Source organism: Raphanus sativus, chromosome 1 (genome assembly GCF_000801105.2).
Source record: "Raphanus sativus cultivar WK10039 chromosome 1, ASM80110v3, whole genome shotgun sequence".
Classification (NCBI taxonomy): domain Eukaryota; kingdom Viridiplantae; phylum Streptophyta; class Magnoliopsida; order Brassicales; family Brassicaceae; genus Raphanus; species Raphanus sativus.
The window spans coordinates 12340831-12358851 of record NC_079511.1 but is presented as its reverse complement, the minus strand read 5'-3'; the positions used below and the strand labels follow the sequence as shown (position 1 = coordinate 12358851).

Below are 18021 nucleotides of genomic sequence, written 5' to 3'. Positions count from 1 at the left end.
CAATTTTTCACTTATCAAAATATTTTTTGAAAAATTTATAAATTATTTTTAAGATCAACTATACCAGAAGACTTTCAAGTAAGTCGTCTCGTCAGGCCCTAAATTTATTCCCTAAACTAAATTGACTAAATTAACCAACTAAACACGTGATAAAATCAAATTAAACTTAAAAATGTTTACTATACACAAAAATAAACATACTTAGGTAAATTTTAAATAAAAAAAACCTTTAAACTTTCCAAAAATCTAACCTTAAAAACACATACAATACTACAACATATGTTGGCAAAACCTAAACCAAAGAATATCATGACTCACTACTTTTCTTCATCTATGTTGAAAACAATTCACTTTTGTTATATTTTAATTTATATCACTTAAAACATATGTTAATTACATGATTTCAATTTTTCACTTATCAAAATATTTTTTACAAAAAAATTAAATTATTTTTAAGAAGAACTATACCAGAAGACTTGCGAAGGTTACAAACGTAAAAAAAATTCAGTTTTTTGTTTGTTCACAAGGGACTGGTTATAATTTCAATAGTCTTTTAGTTTACTTTTGCATTTGATTCAAGTTTGGGTTTACTTTTGCATTTGAAATCAAGTTGTGAGTCATATTTGATAATAATCCCTAATTAATATTGTAAGAAATGAAAATTAACCAAACTAACCCAATTATACGTTCGGTCAATATAAGAAAACTAAAAATATTTATAAGGTCTGCATTACAGGAATCATTATATTGTCCTAAATATTACACAATACATAACCTTTCATATATATAGAAGAATGCATTTCAACATCCTATCATTGTATTTGTTTGTTTGACGTATAAAATATATATACTACACAATGATATACTTAGTTAAGATTATTCTAATTATTAGTTAACCGGTTTGACATAGTATCGTGACCAAGCTTATATTTTTGCACTTGTATAGTAGTGGTATTGGATATTTCAACATCATTCTCACACATAATTAAAGCATATGTTAGATAACGGGTTGTGTTCTTTAATAATTTAACCAGTTTCATGATCTAATAATTAGAAAGTATATAGTATATTATGTGTTAAGTTATAATTCAATGAACAATAGCAGTATATGTAATTAGTCTACTAAGAAGAAGGCTTTTAATTATATAGTGTGAGAACGAATATGGTGTTAGTACCTTTCCATCAACCAACTACCAACAAACGTGACAATTTAATTCACTTGGGCCTCTGGCAGATCAGATGTGCACATGCTAGTTCAGAATGAGAATCCTTCTAGGGCTTTATTTTTATTTTCACTTGGGCCTTGCCTACAGAACACTGCCTAAGGGCCTGTATCATTTTCAGTTTATTTTTTTTAATGCAATGAAAGCCAGTTACAAAAAAAAAAACGAATATGGTGTTAGTACGTATGAATGACAATTTGGTTACTATCACAAGAGATCAATGTTAATTTATAATAATGCTCCTAAAATAATATAAAGGGTATTAATTAGATTAACAGTCAAGTTATCAAATTACAAATTCAATCACGGATTCAAACCCAAATTTGATTCCAAACTTGGTTCTGATTCTATCCAGTTTAATGCATGCACACATTTAAATTGGGTATATTTTTCACCACTATACTATAATATATTTATATGGTTTCCAGCATTATTTCTCCATAATTAAACAAGAGGATTATTGTCTCCTATTTTATGTGGGACATCTACTGGTTTTTAAAACATAGTAACATTTCTCACTCAAACAAACTTTTTTTCACATATGATACACTATCACATAGTGTTCACAACAAAAAATCCAATGATTCCAAACTTTGGTCATTCCGACAACTATGTTGCCCGGAAAAGCCACCGAAATATTGGCCAAAGCCATTTGTCCAAAAAATAGTTGCAATAATCTTCCACATGAATATAAATGACTATAGACAATTCGACGGACTTCACAGACTTGACTTCCTAGACAAAACTCCAGACTCAACTAAAGGACTTTTGAGAGTACAAACGAAAAATTCATTGCATAATGAGTTAGTAACAATTTTCAGTCTTGAACCAGTCATTAATAATAGCTATCGGATTTATTCGAACGGGAGGTGGCCATGATATCTTGAACCCCCGGACTTTTGTGTAAACCGAGAGAATAGCTATAACACAGTTTCATTCTCTCACAAAATTAGGTTCTATGTTGTGTTCATTTTGGCCATGAAAAATGCCTCGGTAATCATGAGTGAACTTAGAGAATATAGATTTAATTTTATTCTTTTAGAAACAGACCCATTTCACACTTACAAGATGATTTGCCATTAATTTTATTTAGAGGTGTATCATGTACTACTTCATTTATATCTCAAAACAATGGACATAAATCATTAAAAACAAATGCTTATATTCTATTCCTTACATGTATCACTTTTTAATCATCATAGGGTATAGACTTAACCCAAAAATCCATGCAAGCTAACGAGGAAAGCTAAACGCAAGGATCAATTATAAACTGCAGCCAGAACAAAAACTCTTAATTCCCTGCAAATTAAAAAATGGGAAAATTGCCAAAACGGAACAAAAATTCAGCATAGTTGTCCCTATAGTATAAAGCCACAATTTAGTTGTCCTTTTAGTATAATTTTTTTCATAATCCCAAAACTAACCCTTGATTAATCTAATTAAACACATTAAACTAATATAATTTAAAATAATAATAATTAAAAACGTTTAAAAAGGAAAAATTAAAAAAAATTAATTTTTTTAATAAAAATAAACTTTTTAAAACTTAATAAAATAATAATAAAAATAATTTACAATTTTTTAATAAAAACAGTTTACAAAGTTTTATTTTTTATAAGAAGTTTAAAATGTTTGTAAACTTTTTAATTTTATCAAAATTTTTAATTAAAAAAAAAATTAAAATGTATTTTTCTAAAGTTTGTTTAAACTTTTATTAAAAACTTTTTGTAAAGTTTTATTTTTATTTTTATAAAGTTTACAAATTTTATAAATTTTGTTTAAAGTTTTTATTAAACACAATAAACTAAAAGAATTTTTAAAAAATTTAATTAAAAACGTTTTAAAAAGGGAAAATAAAATAAAACTTTTTTTTTAATAAAAATAAACTTTGTAAAAATAAAAATAATTTACAATTTTTTAATAAAACATTAAATAAACTTATTAAAAAACATTTTACAAAGTTTTATTTTTATAAAAAGTTTAAAATGTTTTTAATAAAACTTTAATTAAATAAAAATTTTAAACTTTATAAAAATAAAAATAAAACTTTACTAATTTTTTTTAATAAAAGCTTTAAACTAACTTTATAAAGAAAAATTTACAAAGTTTTATTTTTATAAAAAATTTAAAATGTTTGTAACCTTTTGAATTTTATCGAAATTTTTAATAAAAATAAAAAATTTAAAATTTTTTTTAATAAAACTTTAATAAAAATAAAATTTGTAAACTTTATAAAATAAAAATTAAACTTTACAAAAAATTGCACCTAATTTCAAAACACCACATGTTGTATAGATATGTATCATAGAGAATAAGAGTTTGTGAAAAAAAATCAAAAGAAAAACTATGAAAAACTCATAGATTAATGAAGAAGACAAGGTATAATCATTTTTAAAAAGTTTTTTACAAGTAAAATCGAAAATAACACGTTTTAGGAAGTTAGAATATTTTTAGGAGATTTTTAGAATATTTCCTTAACTGGATTTTTCATTAATTTTCGCAAAAATCAGGTATCTTATCCGTAGAAGGCGCCTTCTAAAAGTTTAGAACATTGACAAAAATCTAGAACACGCTTTCTACTTTTAGTAGACGGAAGAGTACATTTTAGAAAAACACATTCCGCGAAATTTAGAATACTTAATAAAAGTAGAAAATGCTTTCGGACGAAAAGTAGATAGCTTTAGGATTAGTAGAATGCGCATTCCACTTTCTTAGAAAATTAGTAAATAGTAGAATGTACGTTCTAAAAATAGTAGATGAACATGTTTATTTTAGAAATCGCTTTCTACTATACTATTTTCCGTAGAAGGCACATTCTACCTTTAGTAGAACGTATTTTCAAATTTTTATTTATCAACTTTTTGAAAAAAATAAAAATACCAGCATGTGTATATAGGTGTTTTATTAATTCTTTATATTTTTAATTTTTTTTTTGATTCACAAAAGTATTTATGTCATTAGTTTTCAGAAATACAAAGGGTAAAAAGGAGAAAAATTGGACAAAAAAAGATTTATACCAAAGGGACAACACCCTTGTTTTTTTGTTCTCTATTGGCAATTTTCCCAAAAAAAATCAGGCAAAAATAAAGAAGCAAGCAATGTTCTATTGATAGTCAAATGCAACCCCAAATTGCATAAATGAAAACCAATATGCCAAGAAAATTCTTTCTCTCTTTCCGGATTGGTCAGAAGAACAGTGAACCCTTCCATTATAATGAATTTTTCATTTACTGGTTTTGTAACAAAAACACTTCACAAAATAATTAGTTTTCCTTAGTATAATAATAATACAAACGAAAATTTACGGAATTAAGATTATAGAAACGCAAATTCGAAGTATTTACATAAATAAACTGATAAATAATATGAATAGCAATACAAGAATTTGGAAAGAAAAATAGGTTTGCGGGGCGAGACACTCAACAACCGTATTGTAACAATTGATATTGTATTCCAAAATTCCAGAATACAACTGCATATATTTCTATCTTTCACCACCGAATAATAAAAGGCCAAATGTGCTGAAAAACCAAGAAAGAAAAGATAATTAGGTGTTCATGCAATGAAAAATATAATTAGGTAACCGGAGTAAACAGTTTCGGCGATTTTACTTACCAGCCCCTAGACATTCTCCAAGTTGACAGCGTAGATTACAGTTCAGCTATGGTAGGCAAATCTAGTGAAGATGCTAATGTCAGGTGCTGTCTGTGAAAATGACATTTTGTCTTACATACTTTGCAAAACATTCCCTCTATACGTAGTAATTCAAATGAAATAATACGCGTGTAATATGAGAGAAACCCTAATATGTAGATCTTATGTATTGTCACATTTAGTCCTTCCAAATTGCTATACTGTCAAAATAAACAATAGGTAATGATTCACATATATCTGTCCGATTTCAATTTGAAAGTACACTCGATTACGCTTGTTCTACGTTTGAACCAGTCTTGTCAGAAAAAAAACACAAGCCGGGTCTGTTGAAACAACTCGTTGAATCTCCAAGATGCTCTGGTTTGTGTCAGTTTGTCATTCTTTGACATCAAGATATTGGATTTATATTTTATAAAGTCTCAAGCTTTTTTATACACCCTGAGTAAATTATTGATGTCTTAGTTGACAAAGATTGGTTTCAATAGTGGAAAAAAACTATGATCTGAGATAGTTAAAACTTAAAAGCAATCCTCAAACTGAAACTTACGAAGTCTAAAACTCAACGGTGCTTAAGAAGAACTTGTTTGATTAGATAGTAACAATACTACTTGCAAAGAGATTTGAAAACAATGTAACACGCAGACAAGGAGATCACTTCATCTTCTGCTCAGTGAAGAGGACATGGCGGTTGACACGAGGATCGTATTTGCGGAACTCAAACTTCTCGAGAAGACCCTTGCTACTCTTTCTCTTGACATAGAAGAATCCAGTTCCAGCAGCTGACACTAGGTGGATGAACATGAACGTCTTCTTCTTGTCCCCCATTTTTTCTCACTTCAATACACTAAAACCATTAAAAAAAGAGATAAACTACAAATCAATAAATCTCAATTTCGATATTTGCATCATCACACCGCCTAAGGATAACAGTGCAATCACAAACCTTTTCTAAACCCTAAACCCTAGATGATTCGATACGATGAAATGGACAAGAAATCAAGAAAAAAGCTTCCGCGAATCGCAAAATGAAACATTGAAATTCACCAATTGAAAAAAAAAAAATTTACAGGGGATCAAACTCAGAGGTGGCGTAGCAGAAGCTTCTTACCTATGGTTGACGGACGGCGATGAGACGGCTGCGATACGACGGCGGGAGTGAGAAGCATTGATCTTAAAGAAGTCTACTCCGGATAATCGATAAGCCGGGTGGACACCATCTTTAACGGCGCAACCTCCGTTGATTGCTCTAAAAACTTCAACTTTGTATACTCCGCCACCTAAAGAAGAAAGAAGAAATATGAACAGTGGTTGCCTAATAATGCAATGAAAATAATTTTTTGCAGTCGTCAAGAAATTAGTTGCGTGATTTTGTTCCCTGTAGCTTCATTATTACAAAATAACCTAGGTAGGCTAAGATTACTTTAGAGTAGGCAAGTCATCTTCATTATAAGGTTATAACTGACAAATATGAAAAAATAAACAGTTACTTATCGAATACCTAAATAATGTTTTTTCCATGTATATGTAGTGCAATTGCCCATAATAAAACCTGTCGAACTGATTTCTGTGATGTACTCTCGTCTAAGACAAAAAAATACTAAAGAATATTTCAAGTGGAATGATTTTTCTTTTCATTGTTCATATGAATTGTCTTTTCAGTATGGAAGGAGAAGTGGATTTATATGCTTTGATTTATATGCTTTGTCTAAAAGCATTTATAACAAAAAAACATTTGTCATTGATTCAAATAATTAATATGAATTCAAGACTACGTCAAACTGATACATTTTGTTATTAATAAAAAAAATATCATGATTCATTTAATTATTAAATAATTCAAATTAATCCTAAAATGATTTGAATTTTTCCCCAAATAATAGGGTATTAGACTTATAGTCCAATTATTAAATTACAAATTCAATCCCAAATTCAAACCCATTTGATTCTATCCAGTTTAGTGCACGTACACATTTAAATTGGGTATATCTTTTCACCACTATACCATAATATATTTATATGGTTTCCAACATTACTTCTCCATGTTTTAAATAAGAGGATTCTTACCTCTTATTTTTACGTGAGACATTTACTAGTTTTTAAAACATAGTAAAATTGTAAAATTTTACAAGATTTTCAAGTCAATGACTATAGCCTAGCATTTCTCATTCAAGCAAAATTATTTCTTGACATATGATAAACTATCACATAGTATTCACAACAAGAAATCCAATGATTCCAAACTCCGGTCCTTCTGATAACTACATTGCCCGGAAAAGCCACCAAAATATAGTTCCAACAAGTAGTACCCTTAATTAGTGGCGTATCTGAAGTAGAAAGTGTTTGGGAAAAGTCTGGAGAGTAGCATTGAGCTTCCTTGATCCTCTTGGATTGAGAGTTCAGTTGCAGGATCCAATCTCTAGATGAGGCAAAAGGGCCTGCGTTTCCAAGACGGCAATCAACAAAACCGCGTAAACCTGTCTTCTTCTGGACACGTTGAAAGCGTCGAACTCCAAATTGGAATAGGATTACATTTTTTTGTAATCTAAATGAGATATTTATATATTTTCTTTCATTAAAAAAATTAAAAACTAAAACTATATGAAAACATAATACTTTTTTGTTTTATTTGCATATTTACAAAAATTACAACCTATTAGTTTATTTAACTATTTTATTATTAATTAATTTAATTATACGTATGGAATCCATAAAAAAATTAGAATAACAGCTTTACTGCATAGGGATTATGTTACTTCCATATCAAGTTAATATAGTATGTTGAAGTTAAAAAAAAAGTTAGAAATGTTTTTTTTTTCTGTTGAAGCCCATAAATACTAGTTGGATAAGTATAATTCAGCCTTATAATGTGCCGAACTACTGAAGCCGAAACCTTAATTACATCTTCTACTTTCAGAGTACGTAGCCTCTAGTTAAAAAAAAAACCTAGATTCACTCTTCAACTCGCCATCGCCACGCCAGTCGACAACACCGACATGATGGTCACTTCGTCGCCAAACAAGTCAATCCTGATTGAAACAACGATGAAGATCTCCGATCTTCCGGTAAATTTGGTAGAGGAGATTCTCTCTAAGGTTCCCTTGAAATATATGAGAGCAGTGCGATCAACTTGCAAACAGTGGGACACTTTATCCAAGAGTCGAAGCTTTTCAAAGATGCACGCTGATAAAATAAGATCAGATGAGTTTATGATGATGATCGCAATGATAGATTACAATCTATATCTCGTGAAGGTTGTTGTCATCGTTAATGAAGATCCAATCGTAGAGATTAAAGGTAAGCTTACTTGTCAAGACATACAAAGCAAGATATCTCGAGTTTTCCATTGTGACGGTCTATTGTTATGCGTCTTGAAAGATGATGCTACCAAAGTTATCGTTTGGAATCCGTATTGGGGACAAACAAGGTCTATAGAGTTTAGATACTCTTCTCACCGCCCATACGGATGGGACATGTTCACTTACGCTCTCGGATACGAGGATAACAGCTCTTGTCGTAGCTACAAATTGTTGAGGTTTATAGATCATAAGTACTACAGTGCACCCATAGACCAGTTTTCATGGTACGAGATTTACGATTTCGAGTCTAGTACATGGAAGACACTTGATGTCACTCCATACTGGCGTATACTATGTTGTCAGTGTGGTGCGTCTCTCAAAGGTAACACTTACTGGCCTGCTTCACAACGAAGAAGCACAGACGATGATGTGCTTGACGATCACATAATCTGTTTCGATTATAAAAGTGAGAGTTTCGGTCCTCTTCTACGTCTCCCTTTTGACGCTGGGCGTGATGACTATGTGACTTTATCATGTGTTAGAGAAGAGAAGCTTGCGGTTTTACTTTCTCACAACGAAGCAGGTCCGCTGGAACTTGATATATGGATTACTACTAAGATTGAGGCCGACAAGGTGTCGTGGAGCAAGTTCTTGAGAGTGGAAACGAAAACGGGAGCTTTGGCTCTGGTTAACTGTGACAGTTTCTTCATTGACGAGGAGATGAAAGTCGCAATGGGCTACCGCAATACATTTAACATTGTCGGAGAGTTTGGATACTTGAAAAAGCTGGAGCTCGTAGAACGTGCAGGCACAAACTTAGAATACTGTAGGGCAGACGTGTGCTCTTATGTTCCAAGTCTAGTGCAAATCAAGCAACCTGCTGCAGGAGGAGGAGGTAAAAGGAAACGACAGAGCTACTTAGAAAAGCAACGATATGATCAAAATATGTCGAGACTTGCCGCTATTGAAAAGCGTAGAAGTGTGTGATACTCTGCATTTATGTCTTTCATTTACTCTTACCTCAGCGTGTCTTTATTAAGATGTCTTTTTCGAGTTCTGTTACGCACTTGTCGTAGCTATAAATTCTTTAGGTTTATAAACATTATTACAATGCACCCAAAAACCAGTTTTTATGGTATGAGCAAAGATATGATCAAAAGGAGATGATTAGTCTCAATACCGTCAACTCGGAAACTAAGTGCCAGAACTTCAAACCAATCATAAGTTTCGGTTTTTGGATTGCCTACAGCCTCTCTAATCCTAAGGACCTTACCAAAAATATTATTTTGTAAAACGAAAAGTTGTTTAAATGCTATTAGCAAGTCACGTAAAGAGAAGTATCAGAGCAAGTTTAAGACATGTCAAATGATTTTATTGATTCTACATAGTGTACCATGAAAGAAAATGATTAACAAGAAGTCAAGTATGGTAGGACTGTACGCGTATATACCACAGAAAATAGAACATGTTTACAATCACATTTGTAATCTTACTATATTTGTTTTCTTTTATATCATTTTTCATTCTTTCAAATATCATCATTTGTGTAACAGTTTAATACAATTACTCATTTTAACTAGGTTTGGTGGAGATTTTGTTAAAAAAAAGTTGACAAAAAAATAGAAATCTGTTTTTGAAAGGAGTTTTTTTTTTTTGAAAAGATTTTTGAAAGGAGTTGTTGGGATGAATGGTGGTGCTTTTCTGAAACGGAAAAAAAAATACATTTAGAAATATTTATTAGAGTTAAGTCTAAATTGAGTGAGACAGAGACACGAAGACAGGAGTTTTTTGTCCTCAAAATAAAAATCCCCCAGAAATGGCCAGTACTGAAGACAGTGCTTTTCTTTTCTACTCTTCTTCCATGGCATCTTTAGTCTCCCATCTCTCCAAGAAACTCAAAACCTTCTTACTAATTACTTTGCTAACCACAGTCGTGGTAGCAACCTCAGAAAAACAGTGTCGTAATTTCAAGTCTATCATAAGCTTCGGCGATTCCATCACCGACACCGGAAACTTGCTCCGTCTCTCCAACCCGAATAAACTTCCTCAGTCTGCGTTTCCGCCGTACGGAGAAACCTTCTTCCACACCCCCACCGGTCGTTTCTCCAATGGCCGTCTCATCGTCGACTTCATAGGTATATTCACCCTTTGAAATGTCTCTGATAGTCTACTTGTAAATTGCACATGAAACAGGTCATAGTAGTTCTCAGACAACTTGGAGCTTTTTCTCTGTTCTGTCCTAATGCTGACGTCACAATTATGTTTTTGTAAGATTATTTTCTAAAATGGTCTAGTCATGTGCTCTTTCTCTGTTTTTTTTTTTCTTTTTGTCTTGTCTTGAACTGCAAATTAATGAAAAAAGAAACCTAGAAGTGATTCTCATTTTTTTTTGGTCTTCTTGGGATCTGTTTACAGCTGAGTTTTTGAGGCTTCCTTATGTGCCTCCTTACTTTGGATCTCCAAATGGTAGCTTCGACAAAGGAGTCAATTTCGCTGTAGCGGGTGCAACCGCATTGGAACAGAGCTTTCTTGAGAGCAGAGGAATCCATTATGCTTACACCAATGTTAGTTTAGGAGTTCAGCTTAGAAGATTCAAGCAGAGTTTACCAAATCTATGTGGTTCACCTTCAGGTTTAATGAAGATCAACTCTCTTTTTTTTCTTTGATTGTGGATTATAACAAGAAGAAGAGTTCAATAAAACAAGCTCACTTGTTATGGCTTCTTATAGACTGTAGAGAGATGATTGGAGATGCTTTGATTATCGTCGGAGAGATCGGAGGGAATGACTATAACTACGGACTCTTGGTTGAAAAAAACATCGAGGAGATCAAAGAGCTGGTTCCACTAGTGATCAGTACTATTTCTTCTGTGATTACGGTAAACAATCTCTCTTAGAAGCCCCTTAATCCAGTTCTTGATCTACATAATTTGAGTTGTGAGGTTGGATCTTAAAAGCATATAAACGATGTAGGAGTTGGTTCACATGGGAGGCAGAACGATTATGGTGCCTACGGACCTCCCAATCGGATGCTGGCCATCGTTTTTAACGCAGTATCAAACATCAAACAAAGAAGAATACAATCCTTTGACAGGATGCTTGAACTGGCTAAACGAGTTTGTAGAACATCACAACAAAGAGCTTCAAGCAGAGTTAAACAGACTCCAGAAACTCTACCCTCATGTTACAATCTTATACGCTGATTACTACAACGCCTTGCTACATATTTTCCAAGAACCGGCCAGATTCGGTTATTTCTACATACCCATTTTTTCTCCGGTTGACTAATAAACTAACCAAGTTTTTTTAATAAAACCGATCATTGTGTGTGATCATCAGGGTTCATGAATCGACCATTGTCAGCATGCTGTGGAACAGGAGGTCCATACAACTTCAACAATGCTAGTCAGTGTGGAACTAAAGGAGTGGATTCTTGTATTGATCCTTCAAAGTTTGTGCATTGGGACGGTTTTCATTTGACCGAGTCTGCGTACGGATGGGTCGCCATGGGATTACTTGAAGGACCCTACACGCTTCCTGCTTTCGACTGGTCATGCCCCGGCTTTGATATTAAGAACAGAAGTAGAACATCATCAGGCAGACAGTATTCTTCTAGCAGTAGGTGATGGATGAACAAGTTTTTTTCACAAAGCCTTTGTGAGAGAATAAAATTGCTGAGTAATAAGAGTTGCATTATTGTATCCCTAATGTGAGCTGTTTGCACTTGCGGATCACACTGATCAAAATGTTTCAAACCGTAACGTTTATTTTAAAAAAGTAGTATCAGCAAAAATGTACAAGAAGAAAAAATTGACCGAACCAAATTGATCAGTGAAGAAACAAACCGGTTTTGAGATTCTAACCAAACCAAAACAAGAAACTGAATGTCTTGGCCGAGCGACATTTGCGAGTTCTGAGTGGGTAGTACCTCTCATTGTCTTCCCAAATTCAAAACTCAAATTGGTGTTCTCTCCAATTTAGAAAACGTTAAAACCAACAGAAACCAAAACAAATATTTTTAGAACCAAAAAAAAAAGAAAAAAAAAGACACATTGAGTATCATCAATCATCCCATGTTTTTGGAACAGCCAAATAACATTTTCATTCTTGAATATAAACTTGTCTCTCAAGAACAAACTCATCAAAGACAAAAAGAGGTTTAAATAGTTGGACATAAAGAAGATGGGAGCATATAGAGCAGAAGACGATTACGACTACCTCTTCAAGGTGGTCTTAACCGGAGACTCCGGCGTCGGTAAATCGAACCTGTTATCACGTTTCACCAGAAACGACTTCAGCCACGACTCACGTGCAACCATCGGTGTGGAGTTCGCAACACGCAGCATCAAATGCGATGACAAGATCGTCAAGGCTCAAATCTGGGACACGGCCGGCCAAGAAAGGTAAATAAAATAAAAAAGAAACATTCAAGAACGTGTTCTTAAAACATTCAAGATTTTAATGGTAAATGATTAGGTACCGAGCCATCACGAGCGCTTACTACCGAGGAGCCGTAGGTGCGTTACTAGTCTACGACGTGACACGTCACGTGACGTTCGAGAACGTTGAGAGGTGGCTAAAGGAGCTAAGGGACCATACGGACGCAAACATTGTGATAATGCTCGTTGGCAACAAAGCTGATCTTCGTCATCTCAGAGCTATCTCAACGGAAGACGCCAAGGCATTTGCGGAGAGAGAGAACACGTTTTTCATGGAGACATCTGCGCTCGAAGCTCTGAACGTTGAGAATGCTTTCACCGAAGTTCTGACTCAGATATACAGAGTGGTTAGCAAGAAGGCTCTTGAAGCTGGTGATGATCCAACCACTGCTTTGCCTAAAGGACAGACTATTAATGTCGGAGGCAAAGATGATATCTCTGCTGTTAAAAAACCTGGTTGCTGCTCTGCTTAGACATACACTTGTCTCTCTCTCTCTCTTTCTTGTATTTTTTAAAATCATTTTAACCAATTATCCTGCAAATTTGTATAAATTCTTGTAATTATCAGAAAAAAAAAACAAAAGTTTTCAAGAACGGTGTTATCATTCAACAGAGGTTTTGAAGATTCAGATTTGTATAAGAACAGAATAAAACGATAACCAAAACGGTTACATAACTTGTCATCTGCATTTGAAAATGCATCAAAATACATATAAACCGGAATGTCACCATCCATAGACTGAATCTTTAATTAAAATAAAAAAGCAGTCTCCTTTCTCAACTTTACTTGTGGTTAGAAAGAAACAAGCTCTCTCAAACTCCATGACAGTCTCTTCTGCACCCCCTTTCTTGTTATATACACATAGTAGATGATTATAGTTATATAAAGAAAAAAAAAAGAAAAGAAAAACCCATTACTTGCCCTACAAGATGTAGAAGCTTCTTCTTCTTCTGCTGCCTGGTTTAAATAGTAAGCAACAGTGTTTTGTTTGTTTCTTCTCAGGGAAGATAATAGTCGGTTAGATTTCCGACAAGATAGTTAAACTCTTCACCTACTCCATACTCATTCCCCTGCTCTACTACTGTGTTCTCAACATTCCCAGTGTTGGTGGCTGCTGCCACCTTTGTGTTCACTTTAGGCCTTCCTTTGATGCATCGTTTGTTGTTGACATTTTCTTGAGGGAACTCAGCAGTTAGTCTCCCCATCTGTTTCTGCAGATCAGCCACCGAGTCCGTCGACACTTTCCCCTTCGAGTTCTTCTTCCCATCGACAACGAGCTTGAGCTCGAGCCTGTACAAGGCGCAAGCGTCGCACTTGTTGATCTCGTACTCGTAGAGATGCCACTCGAAATGGTGCAGAGGCTGCGGATCCATGTAGTAAGACCTCTTCAGCCCTCCGAACTCGCTCATGATCTGCTTGCGCGACTCGTGCCACCCGCGTCCGTTGTAGTCCGGTAAGGATCTCTGCTTTCTGTTCCCGCTCTCAAACGCCCTCCTCGGCTTGTCGAAGAACAGCCACTCCCTTAGTGTCTCGCTCTCTAGAACCGTGAGATCAAAGAGCTCTACACTCGCACACAAAACAAAAAATCAAGGTTCGAGTCTAAATCAGATTCAAAAGTTCATGAAAATCAAAAGTTTACCAGGAGCATTCCATGGGGACTTAGCAGTTGCAGCTCCTTCACACTCGGGGATACCGACATCTTTCCCTCCAGCTTTTGCACTCAGAGCTGCAAAAAGCAGACCGTCTTTAAGCCCAATGCCACCAGGACGCACAACGGGATTCATCCCCGGTGGGCCTTCGTTGAAAGCAAGGGCGGCGTGGAAGCTGCTGCAGTAATCCTGGAACCAGTCGAATCCTTGAGCAGGCCTAGGGCAGTCCCAAAGAGCACATTTTGGACCCAAGAAGGCAGATGGTGGGGGGCAGATCGTTGGGATGAAAGCAGAGATGTGTAAAGGACCGTAAGTGGGACAATCATTGAAACCACCGCCACCGTTGAAGTTTGGTTCAAACTCTTGTTGAAGATCGTACTGATTGTAATCCAGATCGAAGTTGTTGCCAACTGCTAAGGAAGGATCTTTGCACTGGCCAGCTAATGGAAACTCATGCTCTGGCTTCTCCTGGACCAAATTGTATCCCTGTCAAAAAAAACTCAGTGAATCCACAAACAAGTAAAAGCAGTAGCAAAGATGAGTAACTCACCCTTGGGAAGACAGTAGCTTTTCCAGCTTCGAGATTCTGATCAGCAGGCTCAGGCTTGGGTGGAGCTAGTTTGCTGGTTGCATCATCTTCCTCATCACAGAGCTGAAGCAGCCGACAAATGTCTGTTGAGAAAGACCCCAGAGTACCACCACCACCCTGTTCCTAAAGCAAAAACCAAAACCATGCAAGTTACGAGAATAATCAACAAGATAACAACGCTAGTAAGATGATTCCATTACTTGTTGCAAGGAAGAAGCTGGAGAAGGCTCGTTGAGCTCAGACTTCCATTCACGGAGCATCTGGTTCACCTGCTCCTCGAGAAGAGTGACATCAACGCCTCTGCTCTCTTTCCTCGCAAACTGAAGATCCAAAAGCATCCCTTGCAAATCATCAACACGGTTCTTGGCCTTATCCTTGAACAGCTTGTGAGAAGCAGATCTGCAAGTTATCTTCGATCTCTTCCCCGTCATAAGAAACACAAACACACTTCCTTACACACAGATTCTGCAAAAAAAACAAAAAAAAAACAATCATATACTTCACATCAAGAGAAGAATCTACCAAACATAATCACTCTATTACACTAACAAACAAGGAATCAATCACAAAGATCGTCACTTTATACCGAACCGTCGAGAGAAAACAAATCATGCAAAGAGTTAAAAGTAACAAGAGCTCAAGAAGAACTAAATCAAAAGGCGAGAGCTTTATTTGGAGATAAGGGAACCCAGGAAATGACCTTACTACTGTTGGAGAAAGATCTCAATTTTGCAATCGGGAGGAGATAACCCAGACAAAGGAATCGGGGAAGAAACGTTGCTTGGTTCTCTTCTTCTTCTATCTTCCCCACTTTTCCTTTTTTCCTTTTATGAGCAAAAGAGAGAGACGACCACCGTATATTGTGTACACTTGGAGAACAGTACTCTTTATTCCTCATTTAATGTATTTTTATCGTTTTATGGGGGGGTATAAAGTTTATTAGACTTTTCACCATCATTTTGGGTAGACACAGGCATTCGGAATCTCAATTGGGTTTTGATTTTGTCTAATTAAGTTTTGGTTTTTCGGATTTATCAAAAATCAGTTCCATTCGGATTTTATAAAAGTTCAATTTAGGACCGGTCTGAGTACTATCGGATACGGATCGGGATTAGTAAATTTTCAAAGTTTGGTTCTTTAGTTTAAAAGTACTTGATTTATACCTATTTTTTAACTAAAACATAAGTCGGTTCTTCGGTTTTAAAATACATGATTTGTACCTATTGTAACAAAAACATAATTAAAATCGATTCAAAAATAAGAAAAAAAGCATTCATTCAAAATCAAATAAAAAATAAACATATTTATTGATAGAAATAAAACCAAATAAATGAAAGCATAAAACAAAAACCAGTTTTATTCATGAAAAACATTTTTTAATGAAAACAAAACCAAAATTTAAAAACTTCAAGTTTCAACCGTCGACATTCATGTAATAGAATCACCAACCTTCATATAATAGATAATTATATTAGATGTTCAATATATCTTAATGTATTTTGGATACATATTAGGAATTGAGATTATATTTGGTATACAATCTTTTAGAAGTTTTGAATGGTTTGGGTTCTCTCGGATATCCATTTAGGTTCCGGTTCGACTCGAATAACACGCAACCCAAAATACCAAAATACCATAAACCAAGATTCATTCGGTATTTATGTCGGATTCAAATTGGTCCAGATTCTTTTTTATCAGATCGGGTTCAGTTCGGGTTTTCAAGTTCGGTTTATTTGTCTAGTCCTAATTTTGAGAAATATAAAATTTAAAAGTATGTAGTTTAAATGGACTCCAGTTACGTGTCATTAAAATTTCTCATTTTTCTCTATTTTACTTTTTTTAGTTTATAGTTTTACTTTTTTGAAAACAAACTATTTTTTTACATTTAGAAAAAAGAACTACGGAGTTGACAAAGAGACATTTATAATTATCTTAAAATAGGTTATGACATATATGTTGTAATTTAAACTAAATGATGCTATACATGTAAAAATTTGGTGAGCTATAAATTTATATAGGTTATGTTCATTCATCGTGTTTTGTTTAATAAATATGATTCTGGTATCTGGATGCCTCGAAAAAGATCTGATTAATGCTTAGTGACCGTTTATCGAAGTTAAATAGAGAGTCCACCGAAAACGTCTAAAAAAATTTTTTTCTTCTATTTTAATTTACGGTGACTATGACTCGAATGAACAAGTAAAAGATTAGATAATTATGTTCATTTTTCCTGCTTTATTTAATAAATATGATAAATAACTAAAATGTGTCTTTTGAAAGCTTAAATAACTAAAATGTTGGAAACTCATAATTTTCAAAAAGAAAACTGATTTTGGACAAGTAAAAGATTAGATGCATAAAATTCAGGATTTTCATGGTTATTTAAAAAAGAGCAAACATGTTAGAGCATCAAGTGGATTGTTATAGTTTTGAATTACATATTTTACCGAGCTCATGAGTAAGATGTCTATTTGTTATTTCTATGCTTTTTTTTATAATTCATGAGTTCTTCGCTTCGCGGATCATTCTCCTGGACCCGGTCAAGCAGAAGTCCGCTTCATCCGGAAGAGCTGTACCTAAGCTGGATTGAACTTAGTACCGCTTTGGTGTTTAGAAAAAGCAGGGTAGTTTCTGCATGGAAAAATCGAACCCGAATGGTGGTTGCCATCACAGACCTGTCCTGCCACTTGGACTACCTCGTCTGAACTTGTTATTTCTATGCTCCTTGACGGTTTTTTGCGTTTTAAGAGCACGTTTACTTGTTTCTAGTTTTTTTTTGTTAAAGATGTAAAATTACTTGTTTGTAGTTGGCTTGTTTTATCCTATTAAACTTTAGAGAAGGTTATGGTCGGTGTTGGCATTTAGTGGTATTACACATAAGTAAAGTATTTTTCTTTTGTACGTTGTCTACTTGTCTTACTATTCTGATGTGGTTTTGCACTCCTGAGGTTAAATTTTATTAGAATCTAAATAATGTAGCAACTTTAAATTAATAAACAAAATTATATGTATATATATAATGTTGTATTTTTCAAGAATATTTATTATGTAATTCTAACGGTTGACAAAAAGGTAAATTTGCAACGACTCTTGAGAAAATAAATAAGAAAAATCAAAGGGACCTTGGTGAAGAATCGGAAAATCACAAATGGGACAAGTGTCATACTTAAT

The 18021-nt window shown here is 34.0% G+C and overlaps 5 protein-coding genes across 6 annotated transcripts; 3 read left to right on the top strand and 2 right to left on the bottom strand.

The window, feature by feature from the left end:
* Positions 1-5380: 5380 nt before the first annotated feature.
* LOC108853321 (uncharacterized) lies at positions 5381-6278 on the bottom strand. The gene is made up of 2 exons (XM_018626748.2): positions 5986-6278; positions 5381-5721 (listed from the first exon to the last, which is right to left on the bottom strand). Exon 2 carries the CDS (start codon positions 5700-5702, stop codon positions 5529-5531), a length of 174 nt encoding a protein of 57 aa, XP_018482250.1. The 5' UTR covers positions 5703-5721; positions 5986-6278; the 3' UTR covers positions 5381-5528.
* Positions 6279-7757: 1479 nt separating this feature from the next.
* On the top strand, positions 7758-9311 carry LOC108858689 (F-box protein At2g38590-like). Its single transcript, XM_018632575.2, has one exon. The coding sequence runs from the start codon at positions 7871-7873 to the stop codon at positions 9158-9160; it is 1290 nt and encodes a 429-aa protein (XP_018488077.1). The 5' UTR covers positions 7758-7870; the 3' UTR covers positions 9161-9311.
* Positions 9312-9948: 637 nt separating this feature from the next.
* On the top strand, positions 9949-11880 carry LOC108841770 (GDSL esterase/lipase At1g28580). The gene is made up of 5 exons (XM_018614535.2): positions 9949-10308; positions 10589-10804; positions 10903-11051; positions 11146-11422; positions 11512-11880. The coding sequence occupies exons 1-5, from the start codon at positions 9990-9992 to the stop codon at positions 11796-11798; spliced, it is 1248 nt and encodes a 415-aa protein (XP_018470037.1). The 5' UTR covers positions 9949-9989; the 3' UTR covers positions 11799-11880.
* Positions 11881-11982: 102 nt separating this feature from the next.
* Positions 11983-13140, top strand: LOC108855680 (ras-related protein RABA1i-like). The gene is made up of 2 exons (XM_018629558.2): positions 11983-12575; positions 12649-13140. The coding sequence occupies exons 1-2, from the start codon at positions 12355-12357 to the stop codon at positions 13082-13084; spliced, it is 657 nt and encodes a 218-aa protein (XP_018485060.1). The 5' UTR covers positions 11983-12354; the 3' UTR covers positions 13085-13140.
* Positions 13141-13259: 119 nt separating this feature from the next.
* On the bottom strand, positions 13260-15716 carry LOC108812456 (transcription factor VOZ1). 2 transcript variants are annotated; one of them, XM_018584720.2, is made up of 5 exons: positions 15551-15716; positions 15051-15315; positions 14812-14973; positions 14252-14747; positions 13260-14173 (listed from the first exon to the last, which is right to left on the bottom strand). In XM_018584720.2, the coding sequence occupies exons 2-5, from the start codon at positions 15279-15281 to the stop codon at positions 13611-13613; spliced, it is 1452 nt and encodes a 483-aa protein (XP_018440222.1). In that variant the 5' UTR covers positions 15282-15315; positions 15551-15716; the 3' UTR covers positions 13260-13610. The 2 variants fall into 2 exon arrangements, with proteins under 2 accessions (XP_018440222.1, XP_018440232.1); XM_018584730.2 differs by having other exon boundaries at positions 14812-14967; positions 15551-15715.
* Positions 15717-18021: the final 2305 nt, after the last annotated feature.